Genomic DNA, 19,084 nt, shown 5'->3' on the forward strand with positions numbered 1-19,084 from the left:
ATGATCTGTTTTGCTGTTCTCTACTTAATTTCTTTTCCTCATTAATTTCTGCTCCCATCTTTTTTCTAGCTTTATTATTTCACTCCTTGTGTATTCTTTTGATTTTCTTGTTTTTTCCCCTTGTGTTTATTTCATTCATATACTTTTATTCTTTCATTTTTATTAATATAGGCATTTAGGGTTATGAAATTTCCTCACTGTTTTAATGTAATCCATTGTTTCTGACATAGGGTGTTTTCATTAGAAACTATGTGATTTCTGTTTATATTTCTCTTCAATCAAAAGTTGACTGATAGAAGTATTTTCTGATTTATTTCTAGCTAGATGGGCTTTGGGGATTTTGTTTTTGTCTTTAATTTCTAGTTTTCTTAGACTGTGATCAGAGTGTTATTTTAATATTCCTACTATGTGCGGCCTTTTGAGGTTTTTTGTGTGCCCTGGTGCATGATGTGTTATTGTGCGTGTGCCCCACGTGCTCAAGGAGAAAGCATGTTCTCTGTTATTGGAACATGATGTCTGATATATGTCCCTAGCATGTATTCATTCTGTCACACTTTTGTTCTGGGAAGAAGCAAGTCCCAGGAGAGTTAATGCTGCTCCCTCAGACAACTTTCCAGCCCTGGACAGAGCTAAGGGGGTCCCTAGTATGGTTTGGTTGAGGGGCATCTGCTCCAAAATGCCTCCCTTGTCCCCTCCCTGCAGTGTCGCCAGACCCATTTGTTTGGGCCAAGCCCTCATCTGCCATCACTGCAGGTGGCCCTGAGCAGGTAACGGGGAAGCTAGTCTTAGGTAAGCTTTTCAGCAATGTCTTTCCTGAGCAGGTTTGGAGCGCCTGTGGGATTTCCAAAATAAAGGGAGTTCAGTGAGGACCAAGGGTGGCTGGTGGCGTAGGGGTTGACACACATTTGTTCTGGGCTTGGGTGCATTTTGGTGTTTTGCTTCTTATCTAAATACAGCCGTTAACAACACCAAGTTCAAGAGTGGGATTTTAAAAAGTAGGCAAAATAGCTGAACACAGAAGGAAAAGGACAAAAAGAAATGCATCAGTACTTTAAAATCAGGTGGTAAAATGAATGAACTCTAGGACATCGATGAAAATGGTGAAGCAGGCAGCTCTGAGGACCTGTCCACCAACAGAGACATCCAAAAATCAAGCAAAAACTGTTAGAACCAACTTTGTCAGAACACTGAAAAACAGTCAGCAGTTTACAGCAACCAAACAAATTCTGAATCAAGAAGAAAGCAACTGAAAACAGGAGGGCTCTGTGGTGTTTTCATTCGGCCCACACCACTCCCACGACTCAGCAGCCTCCTGCCCAGAGTGGGACCCTGTCCCTGCTTCCAGGCACAGACCTTATTCGCAAAGAATAGTGTTTGTCTGTCCTAACTCGTCGGGGGCTGCCCAAAGGACTGACGCGGGCATTGTTTCCCCATCTCGGAACTGTCTCCAGTCAGAAAAGTGGCCGCGTTGCTGGAAAACATCCTAAGGTCAACCACAGAAGACCTCAGATAACAGAGCCTGAAAGCTTGGGAGGAAAAGCTGGGGAGAGAGGGTCTTTGGGAAATAGGGCATTCAAAGCCCTGTGCATACCGGGAAATCTAGAAGCCACATGCAGGCCCAGGGCAGCCCATACACTCCAAATCCCTGAACAGATCCTAAGCTTCACCCCGTGGCCATGAGTGAAGGCCAGCACTGCAGGAGGGCCCAACACAGAGCTGCCCACAGTGGTTGGACAGGCTCCTTTTTCTGGCTCCCTTTTCTTCCTTTTCTCTCTCTCTGTATCTGCTAATCTGACGTGCTCACTCCATCAGGGAGACTTGGGGTGTGCACATGGCTAGGCGAGGATGGCCTAGCAAGGAGGAGGGGCCCTGGGTGCCCACTGGCCCCTGTGCTTCTCAGGCTCAGCTTTAATCTTTGGGGAGTGGCATGATTGCACGCTGTCGGGTGTGGAGTTGGTTCTTATTCTGTCTGAACGCCAGGACAGGGCCTTTCCTTCTGTAGGAGGCAAGGCACAGGCTGCTTATCCAATCCTGCAGAAGGTCCAGAAGCCAGCCCCTACTGCAGCACCCACAGGCAGGCCCCAGGCCCCAGGCCTCCTCCTGTCTGCCTGGCACTCCGGTGGTGGAGCCACTTTTTGGTTTTGGTGTGGATACCCCAGAACCTGGCTGGCATCTGTTCGGAGGGGCCGGGCTGACACAGATGTCTCCCCTACCATACTACAGGCCTGACCTTGAAGTGGTTCTTGGGGTGTGAGGGGATGCATGTGGTTTGGACCCTTGAGGACCTCTGCAGACAGGTGCCAACGTGCCTGACAACATGTCATCTTTCCACATAGGAAGGACATTTCCCCAGAACGTGTGACGCACGCAGACAGGGAGCAGACCAAGAAGGTGGTGTACTCGGTGGTCTATGGAGCAGGTAGGCTGTGGGTGGGCCTAAGGCCTTGGTGTCACCTGTAGGCCAGATGGAGGTGGCTCTAGCTGTGCACCTGCGTTGAAATGTGGCTGTGACTTACAGAAATCACTCTCAGCCCATGGAGCTCATTTTGTGCATCCCTGTGTGCTGCTATTTACACACATGTTGATGTTATTTGTGATGTACTAGACACCAGTCAGACCACTCACGCCCTTAACCCTCAGGGCTCCCAGCAACCTTTGCACGGAGAGTAGACGTGCAGAAGTGAGGGCTGACCAAAGCCTCCCCCAACCCCACATCACACCACCTGCTGGGGGCCACTCCTGTGCTTTGAGATGCTCCAGGAGCCCTCTGTCGTCACCCTATTGCCCTCCCCTTTTCCAGCCCCAGGACCCAAGGCAGAGCAACCTGCTCCCCTCCCCTCTCCCACCCTCTCCTCTCCCTTCCTGACCGTGGGCTCTCTGAGCCTTTTAAATTGTTTCTCCCTCTCGGTCTTGCTGCATCAGTGGGCCTGACACCCCTCGGGAGTTGAGGGAGGGGGTCAGGAGAGGCTGTGGCCTGGTGGCCAGGCCCGTGTAGGCCCCTCCTGGTTCAGTTCCACTTTGAGGAGAGGGGCTTGTGTAAAGACACGGAGAAGAGGGTCCCTCCCTGCCGTAGAAACCCTGTGTTCATTCAGGGAAGAGCTGCCAGTGCAAAACTGTGCAAACATGTAGTCAGCTGTAGGTAGGAGCCACCTCGGGCTTCTCCAGTGTGACTGTGGTGCCGTATGACCTGATTCCAAAGCGCCTCTTCCCGGACCATGAGTGACCGACCTGCTTATGATGAGTCTGGAACCCGCTTCAAATCTGCCAGGGCTGTGGTCTCAGCCAGGACTCGGGCAGGGGCACTTCGGCTCCAGTCTCTGGCCGGCAGGCCTCCCCCGCTGCCCCCGCTACCCGGTGCACCCAGAGTCAGTCTTTGCTCCTGTCGGTCTGGCACCTTCTGGAGTATTCACTTTGTTATTTTCTGGAGAGGAAAAGAGCTCCACTTTATAAATAAGCAATGAGTCATTAGCCGCTGCTTTGAGCCCTAACGCTGACAGGGTACCCACCCCGAGCCTCGTGTCCGCTGCTCCCATCGCCACCTGACAGCCGGGCTTCTGTGCACCTGTTGGGCTGCGTCTGCCTCATGCATGAAGCAGGGCCTTTGTCTCCTGAAGGGCCGGGCGTCCTGGGCTGCTGGGGCCCTTTGGAAACTCAGAAGAGAAGCTTCCAACTGCCTGGCTCCTGTGGGTTGCAATGCTGTGATTTCATCTAAACACAAGGGGTCTGGAAGCAGCTGCTCTGGGTGCTGGGGGCACATGGCCCCAGCCTGGCTTCAGGGTCGTGGTCATTGTGAGGATGGCAAAAGACCGTAGAGGGAGAGCAGGACCGGGACAAGCGAGAAGACGTACCCACAGCCCGCGGGCAGCCTGGTCCCCGCACCTCCCTCAGCCCCTCTCCCCAGGGCTTGGGAGCCACCAGGCCTCTGCCACCAGAGACCTGTCCCCCCCGAAATGGGAGTGCCTGCCCGCCTGCAGGCCTCGGCCCGGAGCGCAGGCCCTGGGCTCACTGCTGCCCTCAGCCCACTGGACGCAGCCGCCTGCCCAGCACTGTGCGCCCCCAGGCCCGCTGGCAGCAGGCACCTCCTCCGGGAAGAAACCCCTGCTCCCCCATCCTTCCCTGAGCTCCTGCTACTCTTAGTGTCAGCTTGACCCTTGACTCTCCTCGCTGCGCATCTTAACTTCACTCCACATCCCGTCGCCGGTGCGCACCGATTGCCGGGCTCCAGGCCTCCTGCTCCGAGGGGCCGGCGCTTGTCCGATGAGACACATGAGCAGGCCTGCGGGGACGGCACGGAGTGATCGGCGACGTCCAGTACGACTGTTGAGCCCAGGGGAGGCCCCTCGCCAGGCCGGGCTGAGTTTAAGGGATGTGCAGGAGCCGGTCAGGGCTGCGCCAGCATCCCTGGAGGCCCACGAGTGCCAGGCTCTCACGAGGCCCTGGAGCTGTGAACAAGAGTGAGAAGCTGTTATAGTTCAGCATGGGACGAAGAGCACATGGAGGAAAGGGAGTGAAGATTTCCTTCCTAAACTTAAAATTGCAACACACACACACACACACACACACGCACACACACACACACACACACGGGAGGCAATTAGCCCTCTGTGGGGAAAGCCAAACTGTATGTTCACGTGGGACCTATGAGGTAGGGTACCTCGCGCTCCCGCCAAGGGGATCCGTGCTCCCAGGGGTGCACCTACGGAGATAGGCCTGCATTTTCACAACTGAAACAGCAGGAACCTGATCAGTTGAATCAAAGTGTGAAGGGAAGTTGTGTCGGAAGTGGGGACCCATGAATACGAAGCACGGAACAGAAGCCCTCACAGAGCCAAACATTGTCCTACTTGGGGGGCAGGGGCACGGTGGCCTTAGAGTGTGACAGACCCCCCGGCAAGGGCATGGGGAATGAGGACCAGGGCCTGGAGAAGTGACCGGACCCTCGGTCTCCGGCTCAGCCCATCTCTGCTTCTCTCAGAGTTGCCACATCACGGGCTTCTCTCAGAAGCAGGCTTTCTTCCTGTGCAGAGACCCTGGGATATCCCAACAGCTCTACAGAGGAAGGGAAAGGAATTCCTTCTCAGCCGTAGACACAAAAAGAGAAATGTGACTTCCGGCAGTGGCCGTGGCACTCCGATCAGACCACCCTCCCACAGATATCAACTAGAAAGTATGCTAAAGTATAATAAACAACTACCTAAAGGTACCGAAAAGTGACCAAAAGCAGACAGAAATAGGAGGTGGGTTAACACTTGGAAGGAAGGAATAGCACAGGGTGAGTTTCCCGTTTTGTAGCTCTTCACCTGAAGGCAAGCCTCTGTCCGTGTTGTGTGTGGCTAAAACTCTGACAGAAATCCAGGGTCTTACTGGCTTCAAGAAGCAGAGGACAGGGGCTTCCTTGGTGGCACAGTGGTTAAGAATCCACCTGACAATGCAGGGGACATGGGTTCAAGCCTTGGTCCAGGAAGATCCCACATACCACGGAGCAGCTAAGCCTGTGCGACACAATTACTGAGCCCACATGCCACAACTACTGAAGCCCACGCACCTAGAGCCCATGCTCTGCAACAAGAGAAGCCAGTGTAATGAGAAGCCCACGCACCACAATAAAAGTAACCCCCGCTCGCCACAACTAGAGAAAGACTGCGTGCAGCAACGAAGACCAAAAGTAGCCAAAAATAAAAATTAATTAATTAATTGGGGAAAATAAAAAGCAGAGGAAAGAGGTCAGGGCAGCGAGTGAATCTGGAAAGTGAAGGGAGAAATCTCAGAAAGAGGAGAGTCAAAGGAGAACCCCGAATTCTGGACTTGAACTCTGCCCAGATCTCTGGCTGACCCCTGACTGTATGTGATGAGGGCAGACTTCAAACAGCCCAGCTACTGCTGAAGGGACTGATGCGAGCTTTCAGCTACTGCTGACTGCAGGGGGACAAAGTTTGAAGTTTTGGTTTTTTTTCTAAATCAGCACTGCTGAGAGAAACATAACAGAATCTAGAGTGTCTACAACATATCATTTATAATACAATAGCCAGAATACAATCCAAAATTACTAAACATATGAAGAAAGAGGGTAACCCGATCCATACTCAAGAAAAAAGGTAGGTATAACTGAATCACTTTGCTGTACACCTGAAACTAACACAATATTATAAATCAACTACACTTCAATTTTTAAAAAAACAGCAAACTATTGATACAGCTGTCAACATGGATGAACCTCAAAACATTATGGCAAATGAAAGAAGACAGCCAGATACAAAGCAGTATTTATAGTAAGTAATTTATTACACCATTTATATGAAATTCTGGAACACTCAAAATTAATTTACAGTATGGCATACTTTGTGTTGTATATATTTTACCACAAAAAGTAATGAAAAGAAAATCTGCACTGATAGAAAGCGAACAAGTTGTTTCCTGGGATCTGGAGTCGATTGCAACTTGCATGTCATCCTGGAACTCGGGGTGCTGTCCTAGAACTCGGGGTGCCGGCCTAGAGCTTGGGTGTCATCCTAGAACTCGGGTGCCATCCTGGAACTCAGGGTGCCGGCCTAGAGCTCAGGGTGCCATCCTGGAACTCGGGGCGCTGGCCTAGAATTTGGGTGTCATCCTAGAACTCGAGTGCCATCCTGGAACTCAGGGTGCCAGCCTAGAACTCGGGTGCCATCCTGGAACTCGGGGTGCCAGCCTAGAACTCAGGTGTCGTCCTGGAACTCGGGCTGTCATCCTGGAACTTGGGTGTTGTCCTAGAACTCAGGGTGTCATCCTGGAACTCGGGGTGTCATCCTGGAACTTGAGGTGTCATCCTGGAACTCGGGGTGTTGTCCTGGAACTCGGGTGTTTCCTGGAACTCGGGGTGCCATCCGGGAACTCGGGTGTCATCCTGGAACTTGAGGTGCCATCCTGGAACTGGGGGTGCTGGCCTAGAGCTTGGGTGTCATCTAGAACTTGGGGTTCCATCCTGGAACTCGGGGTGCCGGCCTAGAACTCGGGTGCCATCCTGGAACTCGGGGTGCCAGCCTAGAGCTTGAGTGTCATCCTAGAACTCAGGTGCCATCCTAGAACTCAGGTGCCATCCTGGAACTCGGGGTGTCATCCTGGAACTTGAGGTGTCGTCCTGGAACTCAGGGTGTTGTCCTGGAACTTGGGTGTTTCCTGGAACTTGGGGTGCCATCCTGGAACTCGAGTGTCATCCTGACCAGAGATCTTGCTATAAAAAGCTTGTCCAGAACACCTGCGTCCTCTAGGAACCAAATATTGTTCTGGACAAAAAGCTTTTGTCTCAAAAAAACATTCCAAGGATGGGAGCTCCTCATATTTTGGCACTGGAAACTTCCCTTCCTCTTTTATTTGCCGCCCCTCTCCAGCCTCCCCCAGTTCTAGAAACAGGCTCCCTTCTGGACAGGCTGCAAGCAGGGACTATAGCTCCTTCATCCAGGGCTTCACCTGCAGCACCTGCCAGGCCCTCAGTCAACATTGTTGAATAAATAAATGTTTAACAGGCTCCCATCCAGACTGGCCGGCACTGAGCACTTGGTCTGTAAAGCCAAAGCCAACACCATCCTGACCAATCAGAAGAGACCAGTGGTGCCAGTTGGGCCTTGACGCACCGAGTCTTCCAAGATCCCTCCTGTGGGCTCACTTCCACATGTGGTGGTCACTGCCTGGTGGCTCGTGTCCTTGGAACCTGCTGGGTGAGAGGCTGGCCTCTGATCATGCTTCTGCTCACACAGGGAAGGAGCGGCTTGCTGCTTGCCTTGGAGTTCCTGTTCAGGAAGCTGCCCAGTTTTTGGAGAGTTTTTTGCAGAAGTACAAGAAAATCAAGGACTTCACCCAAGCAACCATTGCCCGATGTCACCAGACAGGTCAGCCAGCTACTGCCAAAGCCATCGGCAGGTCCCCCTCCCTCTCCCGTGCCCTCTCTACAGTAGCCAGGTGGTCTCCCAGGCCCTGCTCCTCCAGTGGGTGGGTGAACAGATGGGAGGGTGGTGGGTTGATGGGGGCGGGGTGGGTGGGGACTGGGTGAGCATCCAGCCCCTGCTGGATAAATGGGACCAAAAGGCTCCACGTAAGGAGGGTCCAAAGCCAGGCTCTTCTTGAGGCAACAATACTAAGCTTGAGTTAGAAATGATAGATGGGTAGATACACAGAGAGAGAGATCCTGCACCTAAAAATGGAGAACTATGTTCTTAGGAAAAGCATGTGGTATATCTACAAAATTTCGCCACAATTTGGTCACAGATTTCAAGGAATATCAAATAGAACATGTTCTGTGACCACAGTGGAATAAAAAGGTAGTTTATATCAATATGTGTGGCCATCCATCCATCTCCCTATTTGGAAAAATCATTGCACTCCTAAATGATTTAAGATTTTAAAAAGAAGTCCCAAGCAAATGACACGCATTTTAGCAATAAATGACAGTATAAGTATCTCAATGAAAAACTGTAAGACATGGCCAAGCTGACCTTCACTTAGAGATGAAGGAATTCTTTAAAAGAGTGTTTTAAAAAGAAAGAAAATTTTCTGAACATAAATGACTGTATTCAACACAAGACATTTGGGAAAGAGCAGCAGAGTAGATTAAAGAAACAAGAAGGAAGGAAATCAACGTAGGAGCAGAAGCTCAGGAAACAGACGCAAAACAGAGAGCAGTGGTCGCCACAGAGCAAGCGGAGAGTCAGCACACGTGGGAAGCGGAGAGTCAGCACACGTGGGATCACGGAGGGTTGGCACATCCCGCAGCGCCCGGGATCCTCCCGGGGGCTCACTGATGACCTTTCTCTCGGGAGCCCGTGAGTGCAGGGCAGCCCCACAGGCTCCCCTGGGCCTGGCCACACATCCCGACAGCAGCCTGTGCTGGGTCAGCGCTCAGCTCCTGCAGCCTCCTGTGGGCTCGAGAAAGCCGGGAAACCGTTTCTATCCCCCAGTGAGCATCTCACAGGCCTCGGCTCCTGGGCCTGGGGGTGAACCGTACGGAGGCTGCACAGCCCGGGTCGACGCCTGCAGCCTCCTCGCTGGGGCCCCACACTTGGGAAAAATAAAATACTATCAATTATGAAATGTGAAAACAGTGATAGAACCCAGCGCTGCTGAGTGCACGGAGCCAGGGTCACTGCAGGAGGAGGGACAATCAGACGCAGGCCCTCGTGCCACACAGCGTGGCCAGGCGTGGTGTCCACGGCTGCCCATAACTGCCTACGTCATCCTCACTGCAACTCAAAAGCTTGGGTCGCATCGTTACCCTGCTTTACAGGAGAAGAAAATGAGCCCCGAGAGGTCAAGTAGCTTCCTGAGTTCACACAGCTAACAAAACAGGTGGTGCCAGGCCGGGACCCACCCCCATGCAGCTTGGCCCAGCCAGTGCCTCTCTGCTGCACGGCTCTGCATCCCTGCCCTGCACTTAACTTTCTCGAAGGGCCATGGAGCTTTACGCTTGCCAGCGTGAAGCATGCGTGTCCTTTGACGCAGCAATTACATTTCTGGGCAGACGCTCAACTGTCATTAAATTATGCTACAGGCATTTGTTGGGTGACTACCCATGTCAGGCACTGTGTTGGCACCAGGGATAGGATCTCCTGGCTCTCCTGGAGACACAGTCCAGGGAAACGTAACCCACAAGTGAGCAAGTACATCCAGACGGTGTCAGAAAGATGGGATCCTGAGTGGGGAAGAATCCCGGGGCACTAGGCAGAGAGCAGCAGAGGGCAGCCCTGGGGACTGTCAGCCTCAGTGACATAAAAAGAGGTGACACCTGAGCAAGACCAGGTGAGAGGCCAGGGAGAGCCGGCAGGGAGGGGCGGGGGCCAGGAAGAGGCAGGTGTGCGCCCAGACTCTGCACAGCACTACACAGGTCACTAAAAGAACCTGGGTTTCATTTTTCGCAGATTGTTCCAGCAAGACTGTGGAAAAGAGATTGGGAGGGGAGTTGATCAGAGCCAGCACCTGCGAGAAGTGACGCGGCTGTTAGCTCAGGAACTCCCGGGAGGTGGGATGGAGGGGGACCACTGGTGAGAGGTAGACAGCAGGGCAAGGAGGGAAGGAGGTGGTGTGAGCCTGCGCTCTCCCTGCAGGCTCACTGACCTGCCCGGGGGTGGACAGGTGGGCCAGGCAGGTTGACCATAATGTTGATGAAGCTGTAAGTTCAGGGTCCTCCTTGTGTGGGCCCGTCCTCCCAGGCCCCGGGAGAGGCCCTGCAGTGTGTTCACGTGGTCACATCTTTTGTAAAATTGGCAAAAGCAGGGTACTTTAACTGCAATTGACTAAGACGCTGTCTCTTCCCCTCCACCCTCCTCCACCGTACTCCTTTCCATGGTATGTGGCATTGCTGTGGCCACAGCTATTTTTTGAATCCGGCTTAAGGGGAAGTCAAATTGGTGACTCATTTAGTTCGGATCTCAGTGTGGGTATTCCTGAGGTTTGTTGCTCTTTCCATGCATGGTTGAGGGGTGCTAGCCGTCCTGGCACAGGGATGGCTTCCGGGAGCATTCCTTCCATGCCTTCCCACTTCCCGAGTGCAGTAACAGGAAGGTGCAGGGCCAGAGGTCATCTCACAGTGTGAACAGGAGCTATAATCGCCAGCACTGCAAGCCTTGGAAACAAGATTTGTAATGTATGGAACCAGGGGCTTCTACTTCGGGCCACAAAGAAGTTCAGACTTTTCTCCCACCATAAACAACTAGAAAACTGGGCAAAATGTATGAAGCAACTGTTCCAGACACTGGATCATAGGCAGTGTATTACTCTGGTCTCTGATAGAACAGAAGCAAAGGAGGGGAGCCCTCTGACACCCTGTATCTAGGGCCACTGACCATAGTGCAGGAGGGGAGCCCAAGCAGATTACAGTGGCCTCGCTGAGTTGAGGAGACAAGGATTGGGTTTGGGAGGCAAAGGCAACCGGATCTTGCAAGGTAGACTATCAGAGAGGAGGAAGTTATAGAGAAAAAGTCTCCATGAAACTTCAGAGGAGTCCCCCGTCTGTCCTTAACACTAAGATACGTGTGCAGAGAGTGAAACTCCACAGGACTAAGCAGAATCACTTCTGGGGAGCAGCAGGCTGAACAATCTCAGAGTGCACACAGGGCCAGGAGATGTTTGGGTTCTGACCATTGGAATGGAGGGTGCTCAATGGACATCTGAGACGTTCACCCAGAAGGGTAACACTTTAGCAGTACGTCTAAACTAGCCCTAGATTAAAGCTGCTCTAAACCCACCCTAACAAAGCTTAAAAGTGGGCCTCAAAAGGATCAGGCAATCTGCAAGTACCTTAGGCCTGCCTAACACTCTTGAAAGGAAAACACCAGGGGCTTCCCTGGTGGTGCAGTGGTTGAGAATCTGCCTGCCAATGCAAGGGGCGTGAGTTCGAGCCCTGGTCTGGGAAGATCCCACGTGCCGCAGAGCAGCTGGGCCCGTGAGCCACAACTACTGAGCCTGCGCATCTGGAGCCTGTGCTCCGCAACAAGAGAGGCCGTGATGGTGAGAGGCCCGCACACCGTGACTAGAGGGAGCCCTCGCGCAGAAACGAAGACCCAATGCAGCCAAAAATAAATAAATAAATTTAAAAAAACAAAGAAAGGAAAACACCAAACCCCATCACTGAACAACATAAAACGCACAATACCCAGCATCCAGTCAAAAATCACTAGACAGGGCTTCCCTGGTGGTGCAGTGGCTAAGAATCCACCTGCCAATTCAGGGACATGGGTTCGAGCCCTGGTCCGGGAAGATCCCACATGCTGTGGAGCAACTAAGCCTGTGCACCACAACTACTGAGCCTATGTGCCACAACTACTGAAGCCCACGCACCTAGAGCCGGTGCTCTGCAACAAGAGAAGCCACCACAATGAGAAGCCTGTGCACCACAACAAAGAGTAGCTCCCGCTCGCCACAACTAGAGTGAGCCGGCGTGCAGCAACAAAGACCCAACGCAGCCAAAAATAAATAAATAAATAAATTTTATAAAAAAGGAAAAATCACCAGACACACACAGAGACAGAGACTGGAATGTGCCAGTCAGAAGCACGGCTCTCCCTGTTCTCGCTGCCTATCACAGTTAGGGGACTTAAATTATACGTTGCCTGGCATTGTAGCAGGTGCTTAATACACTGTCATTTTTATAATTATTGCATACGTGAGAAATTCTTCCAATCCTCAGACACATAACGTGTAAGTTGGGGATTTAGTTCTTACCAACACCTAGTAAAACCAAAGTTCTCACTGGTCAGGAACATAACCATTGAAGCACCTCTGCATTCATTCTCTTAAAGAGGACCCCAAATTATGGAAGCTTTGGGCACCACAAAGCTTGGATGTGCCCTCATGTGTAGGGATGTGGTCTCTGACGCAGACCATCAACCCCTCCTTGAGTGAACTAAGGATTAATGCTTTTCTCCCCAATTCCAGCTGCCACACTGTCCAGAATTACTTCTGTCCCCAAGAACCACAAGTGGTTTTTCACCTTTATAGTGTAAAAACAGCCCTTCCTGTCCTACATCAGATCTAAGCACAGCTAGAAGTTAGAAAGTGTGCAAAACATGCCACCAGGCAAGCAAAGGCTACTCTGCTGCTGTCCTTGCTTTCCCACCACAGAACCCACCTGCCCTAGAGAGAGACCCAGAGGCCTCAGGGCGGAGCTCTGGCACTGTTGCTCCGGCTGCAGCAGGGAGGGTTCCCGCGGGGCCCCAGGACCTAATCTGAGAGCAGCTGTGCCCACAAAGGGGAGGATGCAGCAGGGCGTCGCGCCGCCCGCTCACTGCTGCTCTCATCTTGCTCTTCCTTCATGTAACGCAGGCTGTGTGGTGTCCATCATGGGCAGGAGGAGGCCGCTGCCGAGGATCCGTGCACGCGACCCGCAGCTCCGGGCTCAAGCAGAGCGGCAGGCGGTGAACTTTGTGGTGCAAGGTGCCAGAGCCCCTCTGCTTCTCGGTTTTCAGCCCCAGGAGATTGGTGCCAGGCTATATCCTGCTCTCGTCCTCCTGGCGGTTACTGCTGGGAGCCACAGGGCAGGTGCTCAGCACCTGGTCCCCTCCTGATTGCGACGCACCCCACAAGGCCAGACGGGAGACAGGCTCCAGGAGGTCATCTGGCCGGCGCCAGGGTCAGACCTGGAGCTCAGTCCCTTGACCCTCGACCTGGTTTCTCCGCCACAGCCCTCATCCTTGGCAGGCATCCGAACCCCAGTGCACCCACCACGGATCCGTCAGTCTTCCTTAGAATGGCCAAAGCAACAGTCTCTGCGTGGAGGGCAGGTGTGAGGCGGCGCTAGGCGCTGTCCTGATGAGGCCTTGGGGGCCTGGGGGTCGGGCAATGTCCCCACCTATGACCCCAGTGGTCATGGATGGAGAACAAAGGTCCCTGGGCCCAGAGACGAAGACTGGAGGTAGGACCCCAGCCCCAGAGGGGTTTCTGCAGCAGGAGGGTGGCCCAGGCCCAGCAGACGTGGAGTGCGAGGCATGGATGGTGGAGCAGGAAGGTCAAGTCCTCAGTGAGTACTGCACAGAGGCCGGTGTGGCGGCGCTGCCCGGCTAAGCTCAGCCTTGGCGAGCAGGAGAGGCGGTGGCAGCTGTGGGAGGACGGCTGGGACCGGCTCTGGGCTCATGTAGCATCTTCCCGGGTCCTGCGCCGGTGTGACCACCCAGACGAGAGCAGAGCACAGTGACAGCCTCCAACCCTGAGAGGGCTCTGCGTCTCAGGCCGGCTCTCTCACGCGAGGCCGTGGTTGGCTCACGACCACCCGCCTCTGTCCCTGAGGCATGTGCAAGGCGGCCTTGAAGCTGGTTTGGAGAAAAAACTGCACGCAGACCTCTCCACACGGGAAGCTGACCAGGAAGCTTGGCCACGCTTTGAGCTCCCCCGGAGAGGTGATCTCCCAGCTGAGCCGGGACAGCACGGGACAAGTGACCTGCCGTTGCCCGTGCTGAGCCGAGCCGGTGCCCACCAGGGAGCTGTCCCTCCACCTGGGCAGACACAGGGCCCGGCAGGCCTGTTCCCTCATCCCACCCCACCCGTGCTCTGCTCCCCCCGCCCCTCACCTCCTCTCTCTTGGCTCTGCCCCTCCTCCTAAAGTAGCAAGCCTCCCGACATCCCAGCCCCGGCAGAGGGTCCCCGTGGCGCTGAGACCCCTCGCGGCCGGCAGGTCAGTCGCAGAGACCAGACTTGCACGTCCAGCATTCCTGCCACGCTCGTGGGAAGTGTGACCCTGCAGTGGAGGGAGGCGGCCCACTGACTGGGACCTTTTATTTCTTCGTGAACCTCAGGAGCCTTGAACAGCTAGAGCAGCTTAAAGCCAGGAATGGAAACCTGAACTTCAGTCTGTTTCCCATGATCCGAACCGGTTTTTTTTTTTTTTTTTCGGTACACGGGCCTCTCACTGTTGTGGCCTCTCCCGTTGCGGAGCACAGGCTCCAGACATGCAGGCTCAGCGGCCACGGCTCACAGGCCCAGCCGCTCCGTGGCACGTGGGATCTTCCCGGACCAGGGCACGAACCCGCGTCCCCTGCATCGGCAGGCGGACTCTCAACCACTGCGCCACCAGGGAAGCCCTGAACCGGTTGTTGAGACACCCATTGTTTGCCTGGTGCTGGAACAAGCGTGTCGCCTATGCTGGCCAGCACCTCCAGAGTGCCTGACTGACCATGTGATTGATCCCGCCCAAGTCCTAGAAGCCCATATCATAGCCCCACTCCACACACTGGGAGGCTAAGGTTCTGCCAGCTTCAAGGGCTGCACAGCGGGAGGGCTGAGGGAGTGGGGGCTGAGCCCATGGCCGCCGTCCGGGCTCCGTCATCCTGTCAGCTGGTGCAGCGGGCACAGCCCAGGTGTGGTCAGAAACTGTGAGCATGCTGAGACACTGCTCCAAGGGGCAGGTCGTGTTATACGGCAGGTGTAGGGTCCCCAGTCAGCTGACTTGAGCGTATCAGAAGGGGACATCCCAGGTGGGCCTGAGCTGATCAGGTGGACCCTTGAAAGAATGTTTAGGGGTCAGAGTCAGAGATTCTGGCCGTGGAGGGGCAAACACGCTGGGGAGAGGGCCCGTGGCACAGACCTGAGGGCCACAGCCACCAGGAAACGGGAACCCCAGTCATGTGACTACAAGGAAATGAATTTTGCTGGCAACCTGTCATCTGAAAGTGTGCCTTCCTCAGTGGAGCCCCAGATGAGGACACAGCCAGGTCCACACCGACCTCAGACTGCGAGACCCTGAGCAAAGGCCCAGCCACACATACAAGAACTGAGAGATGGTAGATCCCTGTGGTTCTCACCTGCTGGGTGTGGGGTCATGTGTTAAACAGTGTAGAAAATTCAGACAGCCCTCCTGGGCGGGCAGGGCTGCGGGGCCCCAGGCCTCACACTGTTCATGAACCAGCGCCCTTTGTGCCTCACAGGCTCGGCCGCGGACCTCTGCAAGATGGCCATGATCCACCTCTTCACAGCAGTGGCCACGTCCCCCATCCTTACGGCCAGGTCAGTGAGTGAGCGCCAGCCGGCCCAGGCCCAGCCCAGGGCACGGACCTGCCCTCCGCAAGGCTCGGGTGGGCGGCCTGCTGCTCTGCGCCTGGCCTGCGGGCAGATGCCTCCTGGATGCGAAGCCACACTGGCCACTTCCCTCCGGGGCTCGGACCGGACAAGCTCGCTGACCCCCACGGAGGGACCCGCTTCAGCCAAGGTGCTCCCAGCACTCCCAGGAGAACGCTTTGTTCCCAGCTGGGGCTAAGCAAGGCGTCCAAGGGCCCACTTACGCCGGAGCACGCTGAGTCTCCCCAGGTTGCCTGGTGCAGAAATGTCTCCCCTCAGTGAGCCCGAACCCCTTCGGGCACGTCCCCAGGGGTACACACGCAGCTGCCCACCTCAGAGTTGGGTGGGCCCCGCGGCCCCTCAGACAGGATACGGGGCTCCACACTGCGTCCGCTCCCAGCCCCTGATAAGCGAGCCAGAGGCCCGGCTTCTGCTGCCATCCCTGCCCCGAAGGCTCTCGCCAGGCTCCACGTTTGCCTCGGTTGCTCTCCTGGGTACACACCCCAAGCAGAGGGAGTGTCCGGGGGTCTGGGTGACCAGGCGTGCTCGTCCCAGGCTCTGCTGGCCCAGAACCACCCCTCGGCCCGCCCAAGGTCCTGGCCTGGGTGCAGGTGGGAGGGGGTGGGTTCTCCTCCCGAATTCCAGGGTCCGCTCCGGGCGGCCCACCTGGGCTCCCCAGAGAAGCGAGTATGTCTGACCCCAGGAGGTCTGCCTCCCTCCCTTTTTGGTCTCCAGGTCTGTTTGCCACCCCTCTGGGCCCTCTTAGGCTCCACGTGTGGGCCAGCGTGGGCCTGCCTGCTGAGGAGCCCTTCCCGGGCGTCAGCCTGTCTGCACCTGGGGAGGAAGCTCACGGTGGGTTAGGTGGTGAAAATTTATGAAGCGTTAAGTGGTCTCACGGGCCCCACCCTGAGGGGTGTCTGCTCACTCCCCCGCATCCCTACGGGGCGTCACCAGCACAGAGGACAGCTGGACCCTCCTCCCGCCACCTTTGGGACACAGGGGCCTGTTGGCCTGTGGCCACCCTTTTCCATGTGAGCTTATGGTTTTCTCTTGGCTTCTGATACTATTTTACATCCTCAAGGCATGGGATTTTTTCCTTGCCTGAGATCTTTCATCTTTGCTTAACAAGCTTCCACCTTTACTTCTTCAGATGTTTCCTCCTGTTCATTTTGATGTTTTAGCCTACGTTCTTTTGGCAATTTCAGCAACTTTGTAGAGAAGTGTGTCCGGGGCAAAGGCCCTGGCCTGTGGGGTCGTGTCCTAGTAAAGGAGAGGGGAGAAGACTTTCCCAGGCTCCACCGCTGTTGGCCTCCGCCTTTGCAGCCCCTGCACCGGGCACTTCCTCTGGTCCGTGGTTCACCTTACATCCCTGGGAAGGAGCAGCCACACCCCGGCTGTCACCCCAGGGCTGGGAGGAAGGACAGAGGGTGAGAAGCCTGAGACCCGGCAGGATATAAGCGCTACCCCAGGTGCCCTGCGGTAGCTGCACCAGGGTCTGGGGTGCTGTCTCTGGTTTCTGCAGCAGCTGTGGGAGGGGAGGGGGCGGGAGCCGAGTGGGAAATGCTCCCAGTCGCCGGGACACGCACACGCGAGGCCAGATGTCTCTTCCATCCGGGGTTCCTCGTGGCTTTCTGCTTGGCTCCCGAATCCGTGCATCCTGGTCACCTGTGTCTTTTCTGAGGGTAAAACGCGCGAGGGTGTGTGGGGCCCGCGCTAGTGCCACTTGTTCCGTGTCCGCGCTACCTTACGTCTAGGAGGTCTGGTCCATCTCCAGTTTCTGTGGGATGGGTAAGGGAAGTGGCATATGAGGGTCTGGGGCTTTTTGGTGACAATCCTCATCCAGGAATTCAGAAACCCTGTGGCCATCCCTGTTGCCAGCACTGTGTTGTCTTCAGGAAACGCGTTTCATAACAGAACACGTTAACCGCTTCGTGTCATTTCAGAAACCGAAGCAGGCCTGTGTGGAACACGGCTGTCCACACTGTGCGTGTGAACGTGAGTTGTTCTCCCTGGAGTGGCAGGAAAGGTCTAGGATGACGTTGGTGGGGGGGGGCAGGCAGATGCGGGCCACGCGTGAGCTGGTATCTGCCTGAAGCAACGTGACCTGGAACGCGTCCCTGGGGCTCCTGGCACCTGGTCCAGTCGCCCCGAAGTGCCCCACGGGCTGGACCCACAGGACGGCCTCCACTCACTGCCCACGGGCTGGGGAAGGAAGGCCAGGGGGCTCGTGACCCCAAGCGCCGGCCGAGAGCTCACTTGGCCTCGTGCTGAGCTGTCGGGGGGGCGACCTCCTCTCTTCCGACGTGGGACCCCCATGACAGGCCCTTCCGGGTTTCAGACCATGTTGGGGCTGGAAAGAAGCTTTGGAGGCTGTCGATTCCAACACCTGCATGTAGAGAAGGGAACCCGAGAGCATGGTGCAACACGGCCCAAATCACCAGAGCTAGACCAGCACCGGGCCCCCCCGGCACGCTGCAGACTCTCCTTGCCCTGGGCTCGTGCAGAGGACCGCAGCCCCACTGCTTCCCCACTGGACGGCATGGCAGCCTCAGAGGACACTTACCCTGCTCCTTTGCCTGTGGTTACAGGACAACAGGGTCATCTCACCACACAGGCAGCCCTCTGCCCACCTGGCAGCAACCCGAGGGCATCTGTGGTCAGGCTTAGCCCGGCATGTGGGCTCTTGCTCTCCCCATCTCAGGAAGGGGCAGAGAAGGTGCCCGGGGCCCAGGGGAGGCGACAGGACCAGCCAAGCAGCGAGGAGCGGCCTCGAGGGACATGGGGGCAGCAGGCCCTGGACTTCCCACGGTGACAGGGCAGCAGGTGGAGAGGGCTCTGCAGCACCTGGGCCCTTTAGGATGTATGGGAAGCAAGGCTGGGGCAGCCAGCAAGCCCCTGGACCATAGCCTGGACCACAGCAGCCACTGGCCGGAGTGGACCTTTGGGGGCGGGAGGACGCCACGCTGGTCCAGCAGGAAGGACGCAGAGCAGTTAACGAAACCTGACCTTGACAGCACAGAGGAACTGCGGGGGCACAGAGACCAAGCTCCCCAGAGCGGCCGTCTGGTCACTGCACAAGTCAGGACGACAGCATAACGGCAGGGGCGTGGGGCCTCGCCGTGTCTCTCAAGGACTGTGGTCAGGCCACGGGAAGGCCTGGGGCTCAGCCACCATGTGCCTGTGCTCTCAGATGTGTCTTCACGATGTGCTCAGAGCTGAGGGCGCCTGGAAGGGAGCTACCCCAGGCAGCCACGGCCAGCCGGGCCACAGCTGGGAGGTGAGGTGAGGCTCTCCTGGGGCGTCCCCACAAGAGCGCGGTTATGTGCGGCCTGTCCGCACAGGACAAAAGGACGGGAAGTTCCTCAGCCATCAGCTCGCTTCCTGGGAAACAACGGGTCTGACACCTGTGTTCACCTGCCCCACCTGGGCGCCTCCTGTGCATTTCCTGTGCCCCAGTTTCCAACTGGAGATATGGTAATGTCGCAGTCAGCTGTGAGAGTGATGTGTGAGCGACTAACGATTCAAACCTATTCTTAGGTTGCTGCCACGCCAGCAACTCAGAATTTCACAATGT

The 19,084-nt window shown here is 55.6% G+C and overlaps 1 protein-coding gene across 1 annotated transcript in view; it reads left to right on the forward strand.

Annotated features, from left to right (window-relative positions):
- Window positions 1–19,084, forward strand: part of POLN (DNA polymerase nu) — a 185,782-nt gene that overhangs the window by 159,481 nt on the left and 7,217 nt on the right. The window contains exons 20-23 of the mRNA XM_081254005.1: window positions 2,337–2,419; window positions 7,731–7,862; window positions 12,787–12,897; window positions 15,381–15,459. Coding sequence (XP_081110131.1) covers window positions 2,337–2,419; window positions 7,731–7,862; window positions 12,787–12,897; window positions 15,381–15,459 — 405 coding nt within the window. The remainder of the gene's footprint in view (window positions 1–2,336; window positions 2,420–7,730; window positions 7,863–12,786; window positions 12,898–15,380; window positions 15,460–19,084) is intronic.

This window comes from Mesoplodon bidens (genome assembly GCF_964165515.1).
Source record: "Mesoplodon bidens genome assembly, chromosome: 1".
In the NCBI taxonomy this organism is placed as follows: domain Eukaryota; kingdom Metazoa; phylum Chordata; class Mammalia; order Artiodactyla; family Ziphiidae; genus Mesoplodon; species Mesoplodon bidens.